Genomic DNA, 25,247 nt, shown 5'->3' with positions numbered 1-25,247 from the left:
TGATCAAATCATAACAGGTTCGAGTAACAATAAAAAGTTAGTGGGTTTGAGCATCGAAAAAAAAGAGAGTGGTTTCTGAAAACTTCCCAAATGACAGCGGTTCGAGTATCGATAAAAACATAGTGGGTTCGAGTTATGAACAAATTAGAGTCGATTCGGAAATTGAACAAATGAAAGCGGTCTTGAGTTATGTTCTAATGATAGTAAGCTGGAGTACTGATCAAATTATAGTGGGTTCCAGTAACGATAAAAAATAATGAGTTCGACTATTGTTCAAAAAGCAGTTGATTCGAAAACTGATTAAAGATAGTGGGATTTAGTATTGATAAAATGATAGCGCGTTCAAGTACCAATAAAAAGAGAAGAGTTTCAAGAACAGATTAGGAATGGACTGGAGCAACGAGACGTTACCGGTGAGTCCTGTAAATTGGCGACCTACGGCTCTGTTATTCTCAGTTGAAAAAGTAAAACTAGATTTTTTCGAATGTTCGTTTTTTAATGAAATTTTTTTTTATGCAATAAAATTAAATGTGAAACAAAATTTTTTATTTTTTAAATGCTTTAAGAGTTTAAAATGTGTTAAATGACTTACAATCTAACACTCAAAACATTTTATTATTAAACAATTAATTTTTCCAATTTATTACCTATTTTAACATACACAACATGGCTATATATGTATATATATGGACTTAGAGTTACACTACTTTTACAATGAACTGTGCATTTGTTTGTGATAAAACTAAAATATGTCACAACTTTAACTAATCACTTATTGAAGTCATGAAGAGCAAGAGAGGAATTAAAATGATTAAAAAAAAAGTTTGTCTAACGGGATGTTTTTAAGCCTTATTATCAAATAAACTGGTTTTAGTCCTCCTAAGTTCTTATTGACCTTACTTTAGATAGTTACCTCAGTATTAGTTAAAGCTCTTTTAAACATCAAGCTAGTGGCTTTCTTGTATCAAAAAACCAGCTTTCAATACACTATTAAATAAGAAAGTAGTGAGCATGAAGAAAATATCCAAATATTTTTGCCCAGGGACTCAATACTTGGCAGTTTAATAGTGATTAGTCAGAGTTTGAAAAGGCTTTAGTTCTTTTTTTACTTGACTACTAAAAATAGAACAAAAAGAATATATAGTAAGAGCAGTCATTAAAGAACACTTTGCATCAGTAATATAACGCAAAACATTGATAAAAAGAAATGTATTCATAATTTAAAAAATAATTTATTTCACAATATACATTACAAATTCATAGTAACTTACAAACTTGCTTATGATTCAGATCTACATTTCATATTAATGGCATAGACCATGTGATAAAATCTTAAACGTCATTAATTTGCAGCAGCTGTGCTCACATCCAAAACCAAATTATTTTGCAATGCTTAATGCTGTAAGTGTAGCCAGCATGTTTAATTTTTAGAAATATTTTAAAGGTTGTCTAAATTCAACTAAACAAGGTGTTAAAAGGATAAACAAGAAAAGCTTTTATTTTCTTTTAATTTTAAAGTAGCTTATAGTAAATATAGAAATTGCTATTTTGTCTTATAATAAATAATTAAAAACACTCATAATGAAAAGGTATTACTAAAGAACATTAACATAATTTTAGAAGATCACATGAACTGTCTACAATGACTACTTCTAGAAGAACTTTATGATATAAAATATAATGAGAATCCAAAAAGTAAACTCTCCTTGTTTGTTCAGAAACGGGAAAACTGCTTCTTTTCTGCAATATTCACATCATTTTAACCATTAGTGAACGGCTATGATAGCGGTATGGAACTTTAAAACTTACTCAGAGCCGGACTAAGGTAGGGACATATGGAGCAGTTGCCCCGGGCCCCCCACATCAGAGGGGGGCCCCAAATCGAATTGAAAGTTTGTTTTACGTTTCTTTCTTTAATGAATTTTTTTTTAAATGAAATATCAGTACCGTGTAAAATCCGTCTGTTTTATGTTAGCTTCTTCATTAATCTATCCTAAGAACAAAATCTATGTTTTGTAAATCCACGGCTTTCTAGGGTGAAATTCAGCCAAATTTTAGCAATTATGATTAACAAATTTGGCCAATCAAAAGCCTGCATTTTTACAAATAGCAAAATGCGATATGTTTACAAAAATACAGGCTTCTGATTGACTTAATTGAGCCACCATCACTGCGTAAATTTAGCTGAATCCCGCTCCTATGTCAGCAAGAATATGAAATTTTGGCAGCTAGATGACAAAGTTAACAATAAAAAAACAGCATTCAGCATAATGGACATAGAATTGTCAGAAAGTCAATAAAATAGACAGAGCGATATTTAGTATGGCCATTGGAGGGGGAGGGACTTCATAGTTATTTTAGTTTCTAGTCAATTTTCTTGTTATCTATAATGAGGTAAAAAATTTAAATATCTCCAAAAAGTTCGGTTCTTCAATACTGAAGTAGTGAAGCAGAAGGGGCCCCCAAAGAAGTTTTTGCCCAGGGCCCTAATTAGGCTAAGTCGGGCCCTGAACTTACTGAGTCTGATGCTGCATATATGGCAGTATTGTTTTCAGATTTGCAGTTCATTTAATTACAATAATTATTTTACACATTATTGATATAATTTTAATTATAAATAATCACTATAATTATAGGAAAGCAAATAGGAAATTCTTCCGGACTGCTGAAGGTTATAAGTCAAACATTTGTCCATTTTTATTGACAAAGTAATTTTTTTTATATCTATATAATACCGGAATTGAATACCCACAATATACCTGAGAAAGCATTAAATATAATTTTTCTTTTCTGTTATCAGCAAATCTCTTTCTAGCCAACATTAGGGAGCAGGGATTAACCACCAGGTGCCAAGTCTAGGCTAGGCTAGGCTATTGACTTGGATATGAGATTGTAATAATTTAGTTTTGATTGTTTCCAAGAGATTGTAGCAAGAGAGATACAGTTTAACAGGGAAGCTCTTGTGATTGCTGCTTTCCCCACTTCTAAACATGGACATGGTGGGGAGCTATTATAATATAGGCATGCAAAAACTCTACACCATCTACAAAAACGCATAAACTGAAAATGCAATTATAACATAACAATATTAGACAAATGGTCAACCTTTAAAATGATATAAATATTGAAAAAATAAATTATTTTTTATTGTTTATTTCTAAGCTAAATAGGAGACCTTACATTTAGGATTGCCCTCATAATTTGTACAGTCAGATCAAATATCAGTTTTCTTTCATAAGCTTAATGTAGAATTATGATTTAAAAATGCATTTTTGTATGATCGGGAAGTGATTTAAAATACAGAAACATTTATTCAAACATAGTGAAACTGTTAAAGGGAATTTATACCATCCCTCAGTCCATAGAGAAAAAATGGGCAATTTTAACACAAATCTCTCTATTCTTGAATTATTTAAATATTACTTAACTTGAAACAAGTACACATTGAAAGAGCTCCAGCAAGATTTAAAATTTCAGTTAATACTACCAAGTACTGAAAATGATATAAAAATTCACACAATCTAGAGACAGGGTGCATAGCCAGATTTTTCAACAAGAAATCAGCACCTTTTAAGTACTTTTTAAGCACTCAAAAAATATTTTTAATCACTATTAAAAAAAATCATAATTAGGATCTGTGCAGTAATAAAAATTATTTCTTTCTATCATTTAAAGTTCTTAATTTATGAACATAAAATCAATAAAATAGAAAAACATTTTCACAAATTTCACATAATCATGATAAAATAACTGGTATCTGATAAATAATGCAGAGAAAATTGCGAAAATCATGCATTTTCTGTAATTTAGAACGACAATCGACACAGCAAAGAAAAAAATCTATTTTTAAAAGATAGAAAATTAAGCACTTTTTACAAACCCCGAATTAAAAAAGCACCTTTAAGGGCTCTTAAAAAATGTAAATAAAAAATAAGCCCCTTTAATTCCTTTTTAAAAAACGCTACGCACCCTGAGAGAATTTTGTGTAATGCTTTATTATTTTGATCAAAAACTCAACATTAGCAGTAAAATGCAACGAGAGTGGTATATGCATACCTTAATCTAATAACTTTCTTATTTTAAGGTACAAATTAAACATAACAAGCAACTTTAACAAGTAAACAACAAAAAAATGCCAACATTTTTATAAAATGACCAGCAATTCATTGCAGCAAATAACAAACTTATACAAGATAAGAAATAAGAACTGAATAAAGAATATACTAACTAGTGATAATAACTTTAAAAGTAGGAATCAGCAAAAACAGCTTCTAAAACAGTTACTACAGAACACTTAAAATGTAAATTTACTTTCATATGAAAATAATCTTTGCAACAACGATTGTCACCTAAATATTCAAAACTACTTAATCTGCATCCTAAAAATTCTTAAAATTTGCTTTATTCAAGCTGATCAAGCTCACAATCTCTAATTAATGGTTTATTTTAAATATATTACAAACTCAACAGTAAATTTTACAGAACATTGTGTAAACATGTTACAGATTGGAACAAGGCATTAAAATAAACTTTTATTTCAGTAACAGGATTGTTTAATTCATCTAATTACACAAATTCCTTTTTAGATAATTAACTATTACAGGTCTTCCCACTCATCATCATCCTCATCACCTTCAGACAACACAATCATTACCTCCTCATCACCTTTTGACATTTCACCATTACTCACCATTTTCGTAGGAGGTACAAATTCTATTTCATTTAAGAAACTGATAGGTATGCCTAGTTCAAACAGTTTTTGTTTTTCAGTAAGTGCAAGGTAAGGAGCATAATGAAGAACAGCTTGCCAGGCTATTGTTTCTAAGGAAGGAATGTTCAGAAATAGGGAAAACATGTCGTTGGTTCTTTGATTTTCATGCCCATTCACGCCACCAAATATGAACAGTTGATTGGACTAACATAAATAAAAAGTAATAATTTTTAAAAATATGAATTTAAAATGAGAAAATAAAACATTGAGAATCAAAAGATTCTTATTTTAAATATGAATTAACCCTTTTTATCTCAGCATTTCTGATTTGAAAAAAAAAATGCTAATACATTATAATGCATTATTTTAAGAGCATAAAAATAATATGAAAAAATTTGCATTATAAAATGAAACATTTATTGAAAAAATAGCTAGTTTCATTTCTACAACATTGTGCAAAATAACAAAACACTTATTGCAGGGTTGCCACAGTAAAAAATGAACAAAAATAGTTGCTTTTAGTAGCCTCAAGTATGAAAATAGTTGCCTAAAACTATGAAAATAGTTGCCTCAACAGGAACAAAAATAGTAGCCAAATAACTAAAATTATAGCTTAATTGTCAAATACTATTATGCTTCAATTAAAAAAATGTTTTGTACAAATATAAAAGGTATACATATTAGAAATAGGTACCTAAATGAAAGTCGAATTACAATAAAATATGAATGTTAACAGAAGAAAAAAACAATTAAAAATAACAAAACTGCCCCGCAGAGAGTACATATAACAAGTACTTCATTAAATCCAATGGAAATTTAAATTTTTGGCTCTTTGGACATAACTGATTGTATAAAAGTTTGCTTTCTTTTATTAACATTCTGAAAAGTAATGTTCACTTTTGCGAAAAAACTTCGCAAAGAGTAAAAAAAATCTCCTAATACTCGCCTATTCCTGAAAATAGTTGCTTTTTAGGCCTTTTCAGGCAAAAAAAAAGTCGCCATAAATAGTAGCAAATAGTTGCATTTTATTAGCCTGTGGCAACCCTGTTATTGTTGCATTTATGCAACATTGTGAAAAATAACAAAGATTCAAAACTTTCAATTTGAGTAAAATATTCCTGAAACAAAAGTGTGCAACTTTGTAAGCAACAAATTCACTATTGGTTTTCCCACACCTTACTTCTATTTTGTAATCCAATCACATGACAGAGGTAAATAAGGATAAGAGTCATTTTCCAAATTTCGTTTAGACTCCTTCTTAAACTATTCTTCAGTAAAGAAAACCACAAAAAGGTGGGGAAGGAGGGGGAGTGGTTGAAATTTCTATCATTTTGCTTAATGTTTCTTTTGTGCTTTTTGCAGGAAAGTTATTGTTAACATTAATTTGAAAGTTCCTCCTAGAAAATCAAACATTTTTCCAGGACCCTAACACAGAATTCATGAACTTTTAGGGGCCCTGATTTTTTCCAACAAAATTCAAGGATATTCAAGTATCATAAGAACCGTGTTTTATAATAAAATTTACTATTGATTTAATTTTAAAATTAATAGATGACCCATGATCATTAATAGATGACTATGACTCATAGTTTTTAAGATAATGGGCAGTGTTTTTGCTAGAGATAAAGCTGGAATGCATATAAAAAAATAATTTGCCTTCTTAAACGTGAGAATTTATAAAAATTAAAAATAACAGTGCATTTTGATTGTGATTGTTAAAAAAATTTTCAGTACAGATAGCAATATTTAAAAGCTTGTGTTTTCCTATATGAACACCTTCTTTGTCAGCACAACAGCCTCTTGGCTGCCTCAACAGCTGACAAACGCCAGCGACTCCTATCCATGGCAACTCCCTTCCAATTTCTAATCTTTAGAGTTTTCAAATCCTTTCCCATGTCATTGAGTCATCTAGTAGGGGGTCTGTCTCTGGGACATGACCCCTCAGGGTTCTTAAAGGTGAGTATTTTCATTTCGCTATTTTCAGGGCTTCTCCATAGATGGCCCAGCCATCGCAGCCTATTACTGCAAATTATTTGTGATATTTGGGGCTGCTTGTAGAGTCCCTATATGGACATGGAGATTCGAAAGAATAGGGAATTTTTTTTATTTTTAAAAAAAGGTTACACAACAATCTTAGTTTCATAATTTTTGACATTTTATTGCCAGTCAATGTAAAAACAGTTTCATATTGAGGCTTTAAAAAATATGTTTTTCAATAGAATTGATATGAAATGCCATGTTGTAGATTAGTGCCCTATTCTTTCTAATCTGCATGTCCATACAAGGTGTGGTGTGATCATGGGATCACCACAATGTTTACTCTTCCTACTGGGCTGTCTCCAACAGGAGCGCCCTCTTCATTGCCTTTGCAGGATCTCTAGGGCTCGACTCATAGCTCGTCTTTAGAGATTCTTGCAACCGCTAGGGAGGGGACGCTATCTTTTGGAGATAGACCAGTATTCCCCGTGGATCTCGAATAGTTGGTTGCTTTCTTAAGCAGCAGGATAATTTTTGTTTTTTANCGCTTATTGCAGGGTTGCCACAGTAAAAAATGAACAAAAATAGTTGCTTTTAGTAGCCTCAAGTATGAAAATAGTTGCCTAAAACTATGAAAATAGTTGCCTCAACAGGAACAAAAATAGTAGCCAAATAACTAAAATTATAGCTTAATTGTCAAATACTATTATGCTTCAATTAAAAAAATGTTTTGTACAAATATAAAAGGTATACATATTAGAAATAGGTACCTAAATGAAAGTCGAATTACAATAAAATATGAATGTTAACAGAAGAAAAAAACAATTAAAAATAACAAAACTGCCCCGCAGAGAGTACATATAACAAGTACTTCATTAAATCCAATGGAAATTTAAATTTTTGGCTCTTTGGACATAACTGATTGTATAAAAGTTTGCTTTCTTTTATTAACATTCTGAAAAGTAATGTTCACTTTTGCGAAAAAACTTCGCAAAGAGTAAAAAAAATCTCCTAATACTCGCCTATTCCTGAAAATAGTTGCTTTTTAGGCCTTTTCAGGCAAAAAAAAAGTCGCCATAAATAGTAGCAAATAGTTGCATTTTATTAGCCTGTGGCAACCCTGTTATTGTTGCATTTATGCAACATTGTGAAAAATAACAAAGATTCAAAACTTTCAATTTGAGTAAAATATTCCTGAAACAAAAGTGTGCAACTTTGTAAGCAACAAATTCACTATTGGTTTTCCCACACCTTACTTCTATTTTGTAATCCAATCACAGGACAGAGGTAAATAAGGATAAGAGTCATTTTCCAAATTTCTTTTAGACTCCTTATTAAACTATTCTTAAGTAAAGAAAACCATTAAAAGATGGGGAAGGAGGGGGAGTGATTGGAATTTCTATCATTTTGCTTAATGTTTCTTTCGTTTCTATTGTGCTTTTTGCAGGAAAGTTATTGTTAACATTAATTTGAAAGTTCCTCCGAGAAAAACAAACATTTTTCAAGGATCCTAACACAGAATTCATTAACTTTTAGGGGCCCTGATTTTTTCCAACAAAATTCAAGGATATTCAAGTATCAAAAGAACCCTGTTTTGTAATAAAATTTACTATTGATTTAATTTTAAAATTAATAGATGACTCATGATCATTAATAGATGACTATGACTCATAGTTTTTAAGATAACGGGCAGTGTTTTTGCTGGAGATAAAGCTGGAATGCATATCAAAATATAGTATTTAAAAAAACAATTTGCTTTCTTAAATGTTTGGAATATATAAAAATTAAAAATAACAGTGTATTTTGATTGTGATTGTTAAAAAAATTTTGAGTACAGATGGCAATATTAAAAGCTCGTGTCTTCCTATATGGACATCTTCTTCTTCGTCAGCGCAACAGCCCCTTGCAGGCCTTGGCTGCCTCAACAGCTGACGAAAGCCAGCGTCTCCTATTCATGTAACTACTCCCCTCCAATTTCTAATCTTTAGGGTTTTCAAATCCTTTCCCATGTCGTTGAGCCATCTACTAGGGCAGTGTTTCCCAAACTTATGACTTTTGTATACCCTTTCTAAATTTTTCGTAACGCTGTGTATCCCTAATTAAAAAATGAATGTATTTTTTTGCTATAAAAAAATTTCACAAAAGTTAAAAATCACAACTGGCTGTTGACACAAATTATTAACTGTTAACTCTGAAAAAAATAGCCAATAGAAAAATAAGTAATAGTAAATTTTCATGGCTAGCTTTGTTTTTAAACAAAAGTTTTTGAAATTTTCGTTTGTCGCAAGATATTTCGTATAAGAACGCGTACCCCTGCTAAACTGTTCCCGTACCGCTGTGGGTACGCGTACCACACTTTGGGAAACACTGTAGTAGGGGGTCTGCCTCTGAGTACAACATGGACAGTTGCAATCTGCATGTACAACATGGCATTTTATATCAATTCTATTGAAAAACATATTTTTCAAAGCCTCAATATGAAACTGTTTTTATATTGACTGGCAATAAAATGTCAAAAATTATGAAACTAAGATTGTTGAATAACCTTTTTTTTAAAAAAAAAAAAAAAAAAAAAACCCATATAATTTAATTTTTAAAATTACACAAAAATTCTATAATATTTTACAAAAAATATACTGAGTAGTATCCATATAACATAAAACAAAGTATCTCAAAGTACCTTTATCAATATCTTAACTCTAAGACTATCTTTGGTTTATTCATTAAATAAAAATACTATTTAAAATATAATAAATACACTCTTTTAAACAGAAAACTTACTTCTGATGAAGCTGCAGCATGAAAGTAAAGTGGATATGGCAATGAAATTTTGAGTTTCTCCCAGACTAGTGTTTTCAAGTTAATTTTATAAAGGCAGCTGTAGTTGTGCACTGCATCAAGCCCACCACAAATATAAACATCTACAAATAATTATAAGAACTTGGTTATGCATGAAATAAAATATTTAAATATATAAAGTTTAGAAATCAAGTTTAAAGTCAACCATAATTTTTCGTTCAATTTAACAAGTTTTTTTAACAAATAAAAAAAATGTAAGGATAAAAGATCAGGAAATAACTGTAAATATGTATAAACATAAACTCCTTTTTACTATTCTTTAAGAATGCTGCAAACCACACTTATGAATAGGAATTTTGCTTATTTAATCCGCAAAGTATTTTTTCTTAATTTGACATTTCAAACCTTTTTTTCCCAAGCCGGTAACTTGCATTGATATCTATCGTTTTTTTTATAAGCTTTAGCTTGAAAAGCTTTATTAAGGCTTTAAAGTTTTTCTTAAGAGGTGAGGAATATTTTCTGTTTAATTACCAATTTTGGTAAACTAATTAATACTAGGACTCATATAATATATTAAAAGGAATGATAAATTAAATAGTGATGAGAACAATAAAATAAATAGTGATGAGAACGATAAACAAAACAGTGATGGGAATGATAAACTAAATAGTGATGAGAACGATAAACTAAATAGTGATGGGATTAATAAATTTAATATAAATTAATTTATCAAAGAAGCTTTTGTGGCCTACATCAGAAGACTATGACCCATATGTTGGAAATCCTTAGCATAATGGCAGGTATTTTCTTACTTTAAGCTTTGATTCGAAAGTCACAATCTTTACTAAGACAAGTTTGCAGTTATGACAATAAGAAATTTAATTTGTGTCACATACATAACTGAATTACATGCAATTTTTAAAGCACATTTTTTGTTAGTTTCTAAGTAAGCTTACAAGAATTTAAAAAATAACAACTTGCAATATTTAAATGAATTTAAAATGATTGCTAAAATACAAAATGTAATAAAATTGATTACCACTCTTAATCTGCACACAGCTATGGCAACGTCTTGGTTCAGGACAATCTAAAAAAGAAAATAAAAATACTAAAAGCAAATAAAGCAGAGTGCAAGACAAACAAAATGATAATGAATTGATAGATCAAAGAATGGGATTAATAAGCTAACTAACAATAAAATTAATGAACTAAATAATGATAAGATGATAAACTAAATAATAATAGGATTAAAAACTGAATAGTAATAGGATTAATAAATTAAATTCCGTAATAGGATTAATAAATTAAATTCAGTAATAGGATTAATAAATTAAATTAAATTAAATAGTAATAGGATTATTAAATTAAATTACAATAGAATTGCTAAGCTACATAACAATAAGATTAATAAGTAAAATAATAATGGGATTAATATTTGAAAGAAAAAAAAACTTACCACCAGTTGTGGCAATTTGAAACCAAGTGTTTGTGTCTAAGTTAAATACTGGAAGCTATTAAGAAAAAACAAAAAAGCCTAACATTATTAAAACAGAATGCATTTTAATGAACAATAATTCATATTTTAAGAATTAAGAAAATACAGAAAAAATGGAATGACTAAACTGTCAGGACTTAGTGGAATGGATAATGGTAAATCTATGTAAAAAAAGAAGAAATAAATAAACAAATAATAATAATAATAATTTTAAAAAAACTATACCAACAATATTTTGTGAATACAAAATAAACAGTTGATGAAAATTTTCGATCACTTTTAGAAACTAAATAAAAGTATCTTTAGAATGAAATAGTATTTTAGCAATTAATAAACATAAACAAAATGAAGAAAATAGATTAATCACAGGTTTCATAAGAAAAATAGAAGATAAGGATAAACTATGTAAAAACTGCTTTTCAATGAATGAATCAATTTGTTGAGTAATTTAATCCCAAATTAGTGCTTGTTTTCTTTCATTTTTGTACAAAATATAACCCATATTTTTACAAAGTACGATAAATTTTTGTTTGCCTAACGATTTTCATATTCTCTGAGCTCTGCTTATTATAAAATAATACAAATCTATGCATTAATATTATTTAAACATCAATTTAGTTTCTTAGTATCAAAACTACTCAATTTATCATATAAAAGAAGTGATATACAATAAATGAATGAGTTGGTTGAATATGGAAATAAAAGCAAATGTAACAAAATAAAATGGTCTTATAACTTAAATCTGTTACAAAAATAGGTAAATCAAACAAAAGGAAAGAAAGTAACATCACAATATCTCTAGAGTGCATCTGGTCAAGAGGACTCATGTTATTGTGAAGATAATACTTCTAATCTAATACAGCATACTAAAACATGCTTCAAACCAAAACGTTTCAGGGTCTCTAAAAAGCCACTCAACATGCTTCTCACATAAAAATAAATGTTATCTTATAAGTTAAAGGTATGTTTTAAACATAACTTCAACTTATAATTGTAAGAAAAGGGGGAAAAACCGATGACCTTCTATCTACAAACGTCATTGGAAAGAAGGAACATCATACTTCCTTTGCCGCATTTTTATCTTACTATTATATATATTTCTCTTATTATTATAAATATATTGTGTTATTATATATATTTTTGTCATAATTTTCCCATTAATATTTAGTGTAGGGTAACATCTATAACATTATATTAGTCTTAGTAATATCTACTGGAAAAAGTTTAAACACAATGTTTTAAAACGAATGTGTTAAAATTTTTGTTCTGAGTTACTTTTCAACAGGTGTAGTAAATCAGGTATCGAACACTCATTTCCCACGTTATCTAATTTATCTCAGAAATTGGTTCCTAAATATAACGTTAGGGCTCCTATAAATTTTTTTGCGCGCTCTAATCTAACTGTCTAGTAGTTATAGCGGAAAAAAAGGTGTTTTCATCGAAAAAGTACTATACTACTCAAGAAATTTTTTGAAAAATGCTGTATATAAATGATGTCTGTACACTGCCCGAATCTCTTCGGTACATTTTGCCCTTTTTTGAAGGAAATATGGGTGATTTCAGAGGGATAATTGAATTTTTTCTTAACAGATGCAAGTGAGGCATCTATTACCTATATATTTTTCACGCTAAATTGAACGATACCAATCCCGAGATGATCGGACTAATAGTTTTTGAAATTATGAGGGTTTTATGTACAAAAAAAGTACAAATTTGTTCTTGTACCTATTTACACATCTGATACTGCTACCCAAACCAGTGAAACATTGTTTATGTACTTTTTTATACTGTATTATATGAGACTATACACAATCCAGTAGAATGGACAGTTTAAAAGTTATAAGCTGTTTTATGTATAAAAAGTACTATTTTTTACTTGATTTAGTACAATTTTTACTTTGCTAACTAGGGTCCATTTGAACATGTGAGGCACATTCTTCGATGAAATTTCTTATACAGAATTTAATGAGATAAAACTTAAATTGATAGAAGAAATAGTTTTTAAGATTCAAAGGTTTTCTTCATAATAAATGCTATTCAAAAATAATAAATTTTATTTATAAAAAAAAAATAACTATTTAAATATGATGATTTGTGCATTATCTCACTTGATTCAATGAGAAAAAATGAATAGGAAACAGTACCTCACTTGTCGGTATAGCAATGTAAAATGTGTAAATGATATCAGGTACAAAATTGTATTTTTTGTACTAAAAAGCTTACAACTTATAAACTAGTAGTCCGATCATTTTGTGAATGGTCTCACATCATTGCGAGTAAAATTGCATCAGAAAATTTACATTACATGTTCAGATAGTTTCTGGATAGCAATATAAACTGTATACATCAGTACATGCTAAAAGAAGTATTAATTATACACAAAAATTCTTTCAACTTTTTGTTCGATTTTGTTTAGTTTGTCCTGTTATATTTTGTTATTGATATTGATTTAAATTTATTGATACATTACTAAGATTTGATTATTAAAACGTTAGCCATTTCCATTTAAAAATCTATAAAACATAAGTATTAGACAACAGTTAATTTAATCTCACTTTTTGAATTTCTGAAAACTGGAAAAGTTATACCTAAGTGCTTGGTTTTAAAACTCACCCTACTTAGTTCGAAAGACTCAGCAGCTGTTCCTCCACCAAATACAAAAAGTTTATTATCTTCAATAGCAATTTCGTGCCTATACCTAAAATAAAAATAAAAGAAAAAACATTTTAAAAAGCATGCTTATAGCCCTAGACTTTCAGTTAAAAATTAATTTATAAAATCAACCTAACCAGTATAAAAAATTTCGTAACTGTTTTTGAAACTAATTTCAATAAACTTTGGGAAAAAAAAGACTGAAATTGCAACAATATTCCAAAAGTAGGAAGAACAGAAGATCTCAAACGTTTTGGCGCATCAATTTTTTAAAAGTAAAAACTTTTTTCACTAAAACATGTTAAAAAAAAGTAGTTAAAAATTAAAGGTGTGACTCATTAATATGAAAGGAAAATTAATTTATAAGTTAGCAGAATCATACAACTTCTTAGCTGGAAATAGTTTGTACTGTACTGTTATCAATGGATAAAAACATGAAGCTAAATAAAATATCGTAAGGGGTCAACAGTGAACAAGCACAAAAAGCATATGTAAATAACTTAATTTTTCATTCTGAGCAATAAAGATAATTATTACAAGTCTAAATCAGATATTTTTCAGTAGTTAGTATTTATATTATTTACCGTGGTTCAGGTTCATACTCAGACCGTAAATGAGAAGGTCCTACACATTTATTTAACTGTCTCCATTCTTTGGTAGCTAAATTTAAACAATGCACTTCATTAGAATAAGCATAGCCTGAAGTTCCTCCAACCACATACATTTTATTTTCAAATATAGCCATTGCCTGCAAAAAGAAATAGATTAATATTTTTTATACAAATAATCATTTAATAAACTGGGTAATTTTGAACATAAAATTTTGTAAAATAGTATCAAGATATAGTTGTGATTACGTTAATGGGCTTAAATAACATGATTTAAACCTTTTAGGGATATTTTATGATAGTCAAAAAAACATTTCCATGTTAGTTACATTCTAAATCTTTTATGGAAAAAGTAAATAAAAAAAACATACATTAGAGCATGAGGTGGTTATGAGCAGAAAAATAAACCAGAATATTTACTAATCATAATTAAAAAAATACTAAACTGATTTAGACAAAACAATGCTTATTTTAACTATAAAGTAGGATACATAATAATGCAACATTTTATTTTTTTTTCTCTCCTTTAAATGCACGTAAACGTAGAATTAATAATACATTAAAAGGGAATAATAAGAATGAATGAAATTTTCAAACAAGTTAATCATAATTGAGAAAAATATTGAATCTTTTGTACATAAATTTATAGAGATTGTGAATGCATCATTATAACATCCTGAATGCATATGATTTCCGCATGAAAGTTCAATATACACTTATGACTATCAATGTAAAGCAATCCATATTTCACTAACACTTTGACCAAATTATACACTTCTTATTACTCTTCCGTTATTTAAAAGGAATTCAAGACGTTTCACACTTACCATGCGAACACACCAATGGAAATACATTTTTCAATATTTTCTTTAAAAACTTTTTGTTAAATTGAATGATAGTCAATGGAAGTATTTTATTTTGAAACCACAAAAATGTTTGATACTCATTGATGAATTGATTTTCAAGAGTATAAAAATATTAATAAAAAAACTTAATTTGGGATGCTAAATTGGAATGAACAGTTTGGTGGGAACATTATAATAGGAGGTAAAATAACAATGTTTCTGTGTAATAGCGAATGAAGTTTAATGTATTAGTTATTATAATGGAATGATAATACTAAAGAGCATAGACTGCATAAAAAGCTACTTAGAAAATTGAAAACTAACAATTTAATTTGTTCCTACCCTTTATTTCCTTGCCAATAAATTTTTAAAGGAACAAAAATGAATAAAGATACATCTTTTTTAAAAACTGACATTTCTCTATTTAGATTTTTTTTTCCTATTAGAATTACTGTTCAAAATTTGGTGGCATTATAAGAACCATGCTTTGTATATCTACATTCATATCATAATTCTGAAATTTTAAATATTCAAATATCAGTATTTTTTAATACAGAATAATGGATAATATACCTGACCATACTGTTTCTTTGGTGGCGTGCCAGTAGTTTCTAGTTTTGACCACTGTAAAGTTTTTAAATTGCATATGTGAGCATCATTGCTACTTTTTGCACCAAACGGATAAGCTGTGCCACCGAAAATCAGCAGATGGTTGTCAATAAATGCAGCTATAAAATTGGACAAAAAAACAAACAAAAAAACATAAGCAAAGTGATGAAAATTATAAAATTAGTAAACATAAAAAGAAAGAAACTTAATGTAACAACAAATCAAAATTACAAAATATAATAGAAGCTTAAAATTGAAGTTCATTTCAAAACACAAATGTATATTGTAAAGTAATAAGTGTATAAAGCAAGGGTGATTGTGACAGGAAGTGAAAAACCCTGAAAATTTTATGAGCAAAAACTCAATAACAAGATATTAATTTATATATTATTCATATTTAATATAATTTCTTGAACTAAGATTTATAATTAAATTACCCATCAATAAAACACATTTTATAGTAACTAATTTAAGAAAAATTTAAGTTCTAACAAGAATCGAGATGTCGGATTTTAAGAACACGAAATCACAAACCATGATAATGGGCTTTAAAATAGTGTGAACATGAATGTTCACACGATTGTTGGATTTTGGAAGGCGATAATACAAATCGCAATATCGTATAAAACGCATAACAAACAAATCGCACTATCGTATAAAACGCATAATATACAAATCGCGATGCATAATTGTCAGATCCTGTGAATACGACTAGCAACATTGGATTTTAAATTTCAATGAATACGAATAGCGATATTGATTTAAAAAACGCTTAAATACAAAGTGCGATATTGGATTTTTAAATCCCATGAATACGAATCGAGATGTAAGATTTTTAAACTGCCTAAATACGATTCACAAAGAACGATTTAAATCTGGTAAATATGATAACCGATGTTCGATATTAAAATCGGGTGAATATGAATCGCGATATTAGCGAAGGCTTCAAAATTAAAATTTTAGATTGTAGAACTCATTTCTTACTTTAAATTTTAGATTGCGGAGAAATGTTTGTTGGATTATAAATTTTGATGGGCGGAAGTCCACCAACCAATAGTCTTGAGATACGTGGAATTCCACAAAAAAATCACATGCCCTGCTCCTAGTTTCTAGACCTGAACAGATGATACGATAAACCCGGAATTCCGGGGTTCAATCACCCCTGATAAAGTAATACTGCGTATGAATAATAATGCAGTTACAATTGAAAAAGTGCTTCTTAAACTTAATCAATGTAGACAGTCATTTCAGCAATATTCTAAAATATATATGGGTGCCACTCTAAAACAATTTTAAGACTAAACTTATTTTTTGACCAATTAACAATATCTAACGTTGTTTACTGGAATTATGGCTTACTGACTCAGAAATGAACTTTTCTATAATAATGCCACATTTCAAGGATTTGATTATTTTGCTAAAAATGTCTAATTCCATTAATTAATTTTTTTAAAGCAATTAAGATTAAAATAACAGCTAACTCTACACTGATCACTGAATAGTAAACCACAAATTTTTTCATGAGGCTATTCATATCTCTACTTATTTTTTGATTCACAGTTATTTTTGCCTTTCGCTAATCTTTTTTTTAAAAAAACAATCTTATTTCAACTTTGGTCAGGATTTCAAAACACTGGCATAGAGATCCAGTAGATTTTACGAAATAATATAAATTTCGTGATAACTGTAGTATAATGTATTTAATATTTAACACATAGTGAATTTTAAGGATTTTCATCAAAATAGGTCATCAAAATAGAAAAATTGCAGTTCTAGTAATGATTGAAACATACTTGAAATGTTATGTATGATGAATAATCATAATTTCGAATATTAAAAGGCATTTAATTCATTGAAGATAGTTAAAATATTTTTTTAATTGATTTAAAAAGTAGGTTCTGAATAAAAAATAGATTGAACATTTTATAACAAAAAAAGTTTTAAACTGATTTCCATAAATGAGGTTTGCTTCATCATGTACTAGTAATACTTATTTAAACATTCAAGCAAGCAATAATCTGTACAAAAATTCTATTTCAAAAGGCACTTTTTTTAGGAAACTTACTTAATTTTAAGGAATTTTCTAAAATGCATAAAAATCAGGAGAATTTTAGTTAAACCAGTGGACCAGGAGAAATTGGAAAAATCCAGTTGACAACAATGCATTAGGGTAAAATGAAAACTGAAGTAAATTTGGACACAACAATAGTAAAAATTTTGTGTAAGCAAGCAGGCACTGAAACATTGTTTATAGACACTCATTTTTTGCATAGCTTTCGTGTTTTTGACACTTGTATAAGGACATTTCAATTTAAAAAACAAACGGAAAAGAAATATTAGTTGATGAAATTTAGTCTACTGATTTTTTCTCAAGACTGATTTCAGTCCCCAGGACTGAAGAGTGGCTCCCTTGAAAATGAAAGAAAACATAAATTGTGGTTGATTTCACTCATAACAATCTTATTTAGCAATGTTCTTCTATTGTATGAACCATATGATCTACAACTCAGTACAAGCTTATAAGTTTTAACTATTAAAAGAATGCTTAAATGTTTTGAAATCTATCCATAAAGGTTTCAATGTTTAAACTTCCAAAGTCAATGTTAAATTTTTGCCAAAACATAGTACTATTTTCAGATGAGGGATTAAGTTTGAAGACAATTAAAATGTATAATTTTTTTATAAATGTACATATTAAAATTTTTATTTATTTAAATTTGATTATTTAATCATAGGTATTTATTAAAATGTAGCACATTGTTATGAGTTTTCCGTATACTCATTACTTAGGTAGGACTCAATGAAAACATTTGTTTAAATAGTGCACCTACATTTCTAAAATATTTATTTAACTATAATACCCTTTTCACTGCAAATTTATTTCCAATAAATTTTGTTTCTAAAGTATGAAGTATCGTATGAATTGAGTCTTTTAAATTATCTGACTAAATTGTGGGCATGATACCTGCTTATTTTTTTTCTATAAGATAGACAACTAGGAATGTTATTTCTAGTTGGTACCTTTGTGCTACAAAATGTTATGTTCTTTTCTTGCTACGCCATGAGAAATTTTGTAAAAGGAAAAATTTTTGTATAATTTGGTCCAAAATGAATGATAAAACTTGAAAAGCTAATAAAAACATTTTGGATTGATTATGTATATGAGAAATATACTAGATCCAGGTACGTGGTGATCACTCAATCTTTCATCAGGTTGATACCAGGTACTTAGCAAATAGTTTTCTTATTACTCACAAGGGAAACTAGGGAAGTGTGACTCACCAATTTTGAAATAAACTAGTGGGATGTATGCCTTATGAGGAATAATTTTAGGGGGCAACATTCGTTTCGGCCCATAGAAGGTCCTAGAGAGATAAAAAATAATTCAATATATAGAAAAATCGGTATTTTATTACTTCAATTCAGACTATTAGTTATTGTAATTATCTCATACTCCAATTAATTTTGTGGTACTTTCACGTACTATATAATGCATATTTATTGTCAAAATTGATTTCGAAAATTTTATATATCTGTAGTTTTTCAGAAAAACCTGTTAGGTTAATTTAAAAAAAAAAATTAATTTACATCAAATTTTTTAATTATTTTTTTCCAAAAAACTTTCCAAATGAATTGGAGTATGTAATTGCAAATCAATTAATTAATTAATAATTAATTAACAATCAATGAATAATTAATCAACAATTAACCAACAATTAATTAATAATTAATTAATTTTTTGATTAATTTATTAATTAGCAAATTAATTCCAAATTAATTGGATTATGAGACAATTACAATAACTAATAGTCTGCATTGAAGTAATAAAATACCGATTTTTCTATATATTGAATTATTTTTTATCTCTCACAGGACCTTCTATGGGCCGAAACGAATGTTGCCCCCTAAAATTATTCCTCATAAGGCATACATCCCACTAGTTTATTTCAAAATTGGCGAGTCACACTTCCCTAGTTTCCCTTGTCAGTGGAATTTGTGTGGTTTGGGAATCCAGCACTGAAAAATTAGAATTGATAATCGGTGCCAAATACTAAATTTGTTTTCTGGGTGTTATATGCACAATGAGAATCTTGTCAGATATCCGATTCATCCAAATGTAAACAAATTATATTTGAAGCTTTTAATTTGAACTAAAACTACTAAACTCAGTGGTGCGACAATCCATAGAGGTCCACGGCCTAATACGCCCATCTCAGTTTTCTTGACCTTGGGTTTTGGGGTGCAAGAGCAGATGTTCCAGTTGGGTGGTCAGCCGAATGCGGAACCCACAGTATATAATTCCCAAGCAAGCTTGGTACTCATTTAATCGACCCACTGAAGGGATAAAAACCTAAGTCAACCTTGCCCGAGGATCAACCTGTGGCATGAGAGTGCAAAGCACTACCACTCAGTCACCGGGCGTCCTTTTAATTTGAATAACTTTAGTAATTCAAAGAGACTTTTGCATAGTCTTTAACAATTTTCAATTTAATTTTTCTTACAATTTAAATTTAATTTTCAATTTAATTCAATAAATTTTTTCTCAATTTTTAATATATGAAGATATTAGACAAAAAAACAATATTTGAAAATAATAAAAAACCCAAAATTTAATCTTCTTTAGACAATGATGTTCTTAATGCAAATTTTCAATTTATAAATATCCAAATTATAAAACAAAATTATTTTTCAATATCAAACATATATGATCAAAGTCAAATCAAATTTTGACATAAATCAGTTACCACAATGGGAAGCTAATTCTTCAGGTGCATTTCCTGATGTTTTCAAATGCTTCCAAGTCTTTGAAACAATATTAAACACCCAGAGCTAAAAGAATAGTAAATCTATAAGTAATATTAATCATAAAAATACAAATAAAAAATTAGAACCATTTTTTTTTTCATTAAAAAAAATATACGCATGAAAAGACTAGAAAATGTAACACTCACACATACGCTTTCTTTAAATATAAGACTCCCTTATTTAAAATAAAAATAATAATGCAATAAACAGTAGTAACAGTGAAAGCAGGAAAACATGAAATTAAGAAAATTTTATTGATATTAAAAAATATTAATAGTTTTAAATTAAGAAGAATAACTAACACGAGAACAATAAAAGTAGATAAAAGCAATTATGTTCGTTAAAGAATGGTGCAATCTTAATTAGGAAGGGAACACGGAAATTCAGGAATTTAATGATGAAAACTATTTTAAGTAATAATGATAATTAAATGAAGACAAAACAGGGAATTACATTGATAATTTCAAGTAAATAAAATCATAAAGTGTAGGATATGATGTATGTGTATCATACAGATATTAAGTTTGCTTTTAGAAAATGAGTAAATGCAAGAATGTTTTTTTTTGCTTAATATTGTATAAAAGTGTAATGGAAAATGATTTGACATAAAACATAAATATTTTCATACAAATAGCACATTAATTATTCTAAAGCTAGCAATGCATAATTTCTTAGTACAGAAAAGCACATCTTAAAAAAAACCAAACAAATTACTTTAACAAAATTAAAAGAAAATAATTAATCTTTTTTATTTAAAAAAACAGCCTTTTTCTTAATAACGCAACAAAAACTCATTTGCAAATATTTTACAATGTTTTAAATAAAAGTTTATTTACATTTATATTGAAAACAAACATGCATAAATATGCATAAGTTTCAAAGGAAAAACTCTACACGAAAATAAGCTGGATCTTTTTTTGTTATTTGATCTAAAAGTTACTTCATCTTTTGGGGGCTCAAAGTTATTTGAATGTAGGAGATAGATTGATATCATTAATGACAGCAAAATCAGAACGTAAATCTTGAAAAATGTTTTATAACATCTGCCCAGGTACCTGCAATCAATTGGGTAATATATCCAAATTTTACTGGATACCCAGAATTGGGCAGGTACAAAAAAAAAAAAAAAAAAATNAAAAAAAAAAAAAAAAAAAAAAAAAAAAAAAAATTGGTGGCTAACTGGACCTGGTATTGCACAAGATTCAATTTGTCCCGGGTGTCCAGCACTGATAAAATTTAAGGTCCCAGTATATTTCAAATAAAAAGTTTCAAAAGGCTAAATATCTAAACATTTTTTACTGAGATACAACAATTTGCATTGTTGGGGCTGGCAAAAACAGTTTGTTTCGGATCAAGATAATTTTCCAAATATGGGTACGAAATGAAGATTCGAACTTTCAAGCATGAACAACAAGACGACGCAGTAAATTTATAGAATATTCAGCTTTATTCTATAAAATGGCATAAAATATATATATTAAAAAAAATTAAAGGAGTAAATAGAATAGATATTTAAATAAGACGAAAAAAAAATAGATCATACACATTGTAAGCTGTTAGCAAAAAATTTCAGTTACTATTTTTTTTCAAAATTACATAGAAACCTAAATTTTGAAGCGTATGAGTAATAGGATACAAAAATATTTCATAGTCAAATCTGAAAGAAAAACCAAGTAACAATTTTCTGATATCCGTACCTCCTTAAAGAGTATATGTTCAACAGCATCATCAACTGAAATTGGATTATATCCACCAAAAGAATATACGTTTCCACCAGTCACAACTATTCGATGGCCACTTCTTGGAGATGGGCAGTGAATACCTAAAATAGATATACGCTTGTTACATATTTTATAATCAATGAAAATAATTCCCGAATTTGAATAAAAATTAACATTCTGTCGTTATATGAAAACAAGCTGCTAAAATAAAAATCTAATTCGTATGCTTTTTAAGAAAATCTTGAACCTAAAAGGAAGATAAAGGTAAACAATATTTTAGCCACATTTTTTATACCTCTCAATTGATTCCCAGTAGTTTCTACTTTAGTCAATTCTTGCGGTCGAAAATTAAACATTTTTTGTCAGAAAAGCGTTCAGATTAAAAATTGAAGACATATAATATTAATTTGGTAAAGCAATAACGAAGTAGGCTCTAAGAAATTACAATACACAAGTGCGATAAATTACTTTTTTGTAGAGCAATTTTATGTAAGCAAATAAAAGTTCGTGAATCGCTCGCGAAAAACAGGTGGACAGGTCAATTACTATGCCAAAACAAACATAACTAACTAAACAAGTTTGGAATTATTAATGAATGTGCTGCACTTGAATTTTTTCCCCACATTTGTTCTTGTTTTTGTGGTTGTCTGCTGTTGAAATCGAAGTTTTAGTGAATACAGTTTAATATGGAAAATATTTGTTTAGGTTTAAAGCTTTTTCTGGCAACACTAGTTAAGTTGGTTACATGTTATGTAGTGGCAACATCCTTTTCTTATAAAGCAAATGTAAACAGTAAAATTTATAAAGCAAATGTAAATAGTAAAATTTTACATGTAAACAATACTCAATTGATAAAATTAGACATCAGTCCTGTGCTAGTGAATAACAATTTTTTTGTATACATATATATTTCTCTCTTTCAATCTATGAAGATTCTTCAGATCAAGTTTGAATTCGTCGTAAGTATGCTAAATCATTTAATATGCGTTAGGCAATTAGGACGTTAATTATATCTCAATTAGTAATCAGATCTCAACAGCTTAAAATACTGCCTTCACCAAATTTTTTATGTTTGACTTTTGATATACTAATTTCAAACTATGAAACTAACTATATTTCAGCACATGAAGTTCATGCTATGAATTGTGTGTACGTAATGCAATCAACATTTTGATGACAGTTAAATAAAGCAAAATTAATATCAATTGCAGATTTTTATTCTGTTTTTGGTAAAATATGTTAATTTCAAGGATCAATGTGTTTTTTGAATACCTTCAATCTATTTTTATACTGTTTAAGTTGCGTCTAAAAAATTTTTTTCATAATACTATTTCGTTGTTAAGATTAAACTTCAGATCAAACTTTTAAACTACAAATCTTTTCTTAATGTCTTATATTAAAGTCTTAAGAATAGTTAATTATTCGTTTTTTCTATAAGATAGAAATATATCTATGTATTTGAGTTATCCTGATTTAATTTTATCTGTTTTCCTAAGCTGAATCACTTAAAGCTGTTAAATAATGAAGAGAATTATATGTGCAGTTTCTGGTGGTGTTGATAGTAGTGTAGCTGCTCTTCTTCTTAAAAGACAAGGTAATATTAAAATTTAATTATTTTAATCTTTCTTTGTTGTAGATGGTTTGTTTCTGTATGGATTTTTAAAGTATAATTTGGTTATTTGATATTAATAATGATCACGCATTTTAACTATGTTTTAAAGTTGATTAATGAAAAAATACCGTAATTTCACGGAGATATTCTGTGGCGTTTGTGATTCATAACATTAAAATTTGGTATATGTAATTAGACGGCCTATTTTTTTTAAACGTTATTAAATCAAATGATTAAACAGCTAAAAATCCTTATAATAATTCAAAAATATTATTAATAATTGAATAAAGGAAAATAAATATTAATTTGCTCAAAATTGTACTACACAAAACATTGACCTTGAAAATTCTATTTTGTTGAATTGATTCTCCAAAATTTCATTATTACTCTTCATCTTTTTATCTCTTGAAGCAATCTACTTTTATAATTTACAGTTAGTAATAATTTGTAATTAATATTAATTTACAATTAATATTAATTTAAAGAATTAACAACACTGGTGAAAAGCAGTTTGCAAGAATGTAACAGTAGTGCAACAGATATTCTCATCTTCAACCAAAGAAGCCATTGAGGAATTTTCTTCCTGTAATCTCCCTGCGAATAGTCATTTACAAGGATCCACAGAAGTAATTTCCCTTTTCTTCTGCTGTAGGTGTGGAGACTTGGGAGTGAGGTGAAAAAAAAAAAACAGACATTCTCTAAAATGAATTTGTGGGGTCAAATGATCTTGAAGGTCAACTTTATTGTTTTTATTCTCAGAAAATTATGATTGTTATGAAAATTATTTATTGTTTATTTTTACACTTTTCAGCCATTTAATCATATGATTTCCTTATAACTAGAATATTATAAATTAATTATAAAAGATATAATTCATTTGCAATCATTTTATGCTCTAATTTTGTACAAAACAAAATAATTTACTGTTTTTTATATCTATTTTTTAAAAATTACCTTAAGGGTTATTTGCTGTTTTTTGTTTGATAGGTTAAAATTTTAGAAATTTAAATTTAGTAAAAAGAAACTGAATGCGTTTGGGATTGTTTTATGTAGTACAATTTTGCGCAAAATATTTATTTTCTTTTATTTAATTATTAGCAATATTTATGAATTATTGTAAGGATTTTTAGCTGTTTAATCATTTGATTTAATAATCTTTAGATATTTCAAATAAAATTACAATAAAGCGATATGATGCAATCACGATTATTCTATATGGTTCGATTTAGCACCCAGTAAGATTCAGCGCCTTCTCATTTCTTTATTGTATTTTGATTACTTATTTTAAATATATTTAGGTACTTAACGACTTGGTTTACATAAAATTCGTGTATTTAATCTTGGTATTTATTAACGTAATGTGCTTCCAATTATGTTGCATTTGAATTGCGCTCAATTGTACATGCTACAAT

General features: G+C 28.1%; 2 protein-coding genes across 8 annotated transcripts in view; one reads left to right on the top strand and one right to left on the bottom strand.

Moving 5' to 3' along the window:
- Window positions 1-1,212: 1,212 nt before the first annotated feature.
- On the bottom strand, window positions 1,213-22,884 carry LOC107440977 (scruin like at the midline). The gene is made up of 10 exons (XM_016054081.4): window positions 22,519-22,884; window positions 22,200-22,324; window positions 20,442-20,526; window positions 15,661-15,815; window positions 14,219-14,382; window positions 13,596-13,680; window positions 10,944-10,998; window positions 10,527-10,574; window positions 9,470-9,609; window positions 1,213-4,915 (listed from the first exon to the last, which is right to left on the bottom strand). The coding sequence occupies exons 1-10, from the start codon at window positions 22,577-22,579 to the stop codon at window positions 4,598-4,600; spliced, it is 1,236 nt and encodes a 411-aa protein (XP_015909567.2). The 5' UTR covers window positions 22,580-22,884; the 3' UTR covers window positions 1,213-4,597.
- LOC107440988 (mitochondrial tRNA-specific 2-thiouridylase 1) overlaps window positions 4,811-25,247 on the top strand; it is a 35,604-nt gene continuing 15,167 nt past the window's right edge. The window contains exons 1-2 of one of the 7 annotated variants that reach the window (XM_043046058.2): window positions 4,811-4,931; window positions 23,720-23,817. In XM_043046058.2, the coding sequence (XP_042901992.1) occupies window positions 23,745-23,817 (73 nt within the window). In that variant the 5' untranslated portion in view covers window positions 4,811-4,931; window positions 23,720-23,744. Of the gene's footprint in view, window positions 4,932-22,968; window positions 23,373-23,719; window positions 23,818-25,247 lie in introns of those variants that run through there. The other 6 variants (XM_071186099.1, XM_043046055.2, XM_043046059.2 and 3 more) reach the window with 6 other exon arrangements.

Source organism: Parasteatoda tepidariorum, chromosome 10, assembly GCF_043381705.1.
Source record: "Parasteatoda tepidariorum isolate YZ-2023 chromosome 10, CAS_Ptep_4.0, whole genome shotgun sequence".
NCBI lineage: Eukaryota > Metazoa > Arthropoda > Arachnida > Araneae > Theridiidae > Parasteatoda > Parasteatoda tepidariorum.
This window is presented reverse-complemented; position numbering and strand designations above follow the sequence as displayed.

Excerpts from the sequence above, each read along its gene's own strand:
- LOC107440977 (XM_016054081.4), bottom strand. The coding sequence starts at position 22,579 with ATGTTTAATTTTCGACCGCAAGAATTGACTAAAGTAGAAACTACTGGG. Across the intron at positions 10,575-10,943 it reads TCAAATTGCCACAACTGGTG|ATTGTCCTGAACCAAGACGT; the intron begins GTAAGTTTTTTT and ends TTTCTTTTTTAG. Across the intron at positions 4,916-9,469 it reads ATGCTGCAGCTTCATCAGAA|TCCAATCAACTGTTCATATT; the intron begins GTAAGTTTTCTG and ends TATTTATGTTAG.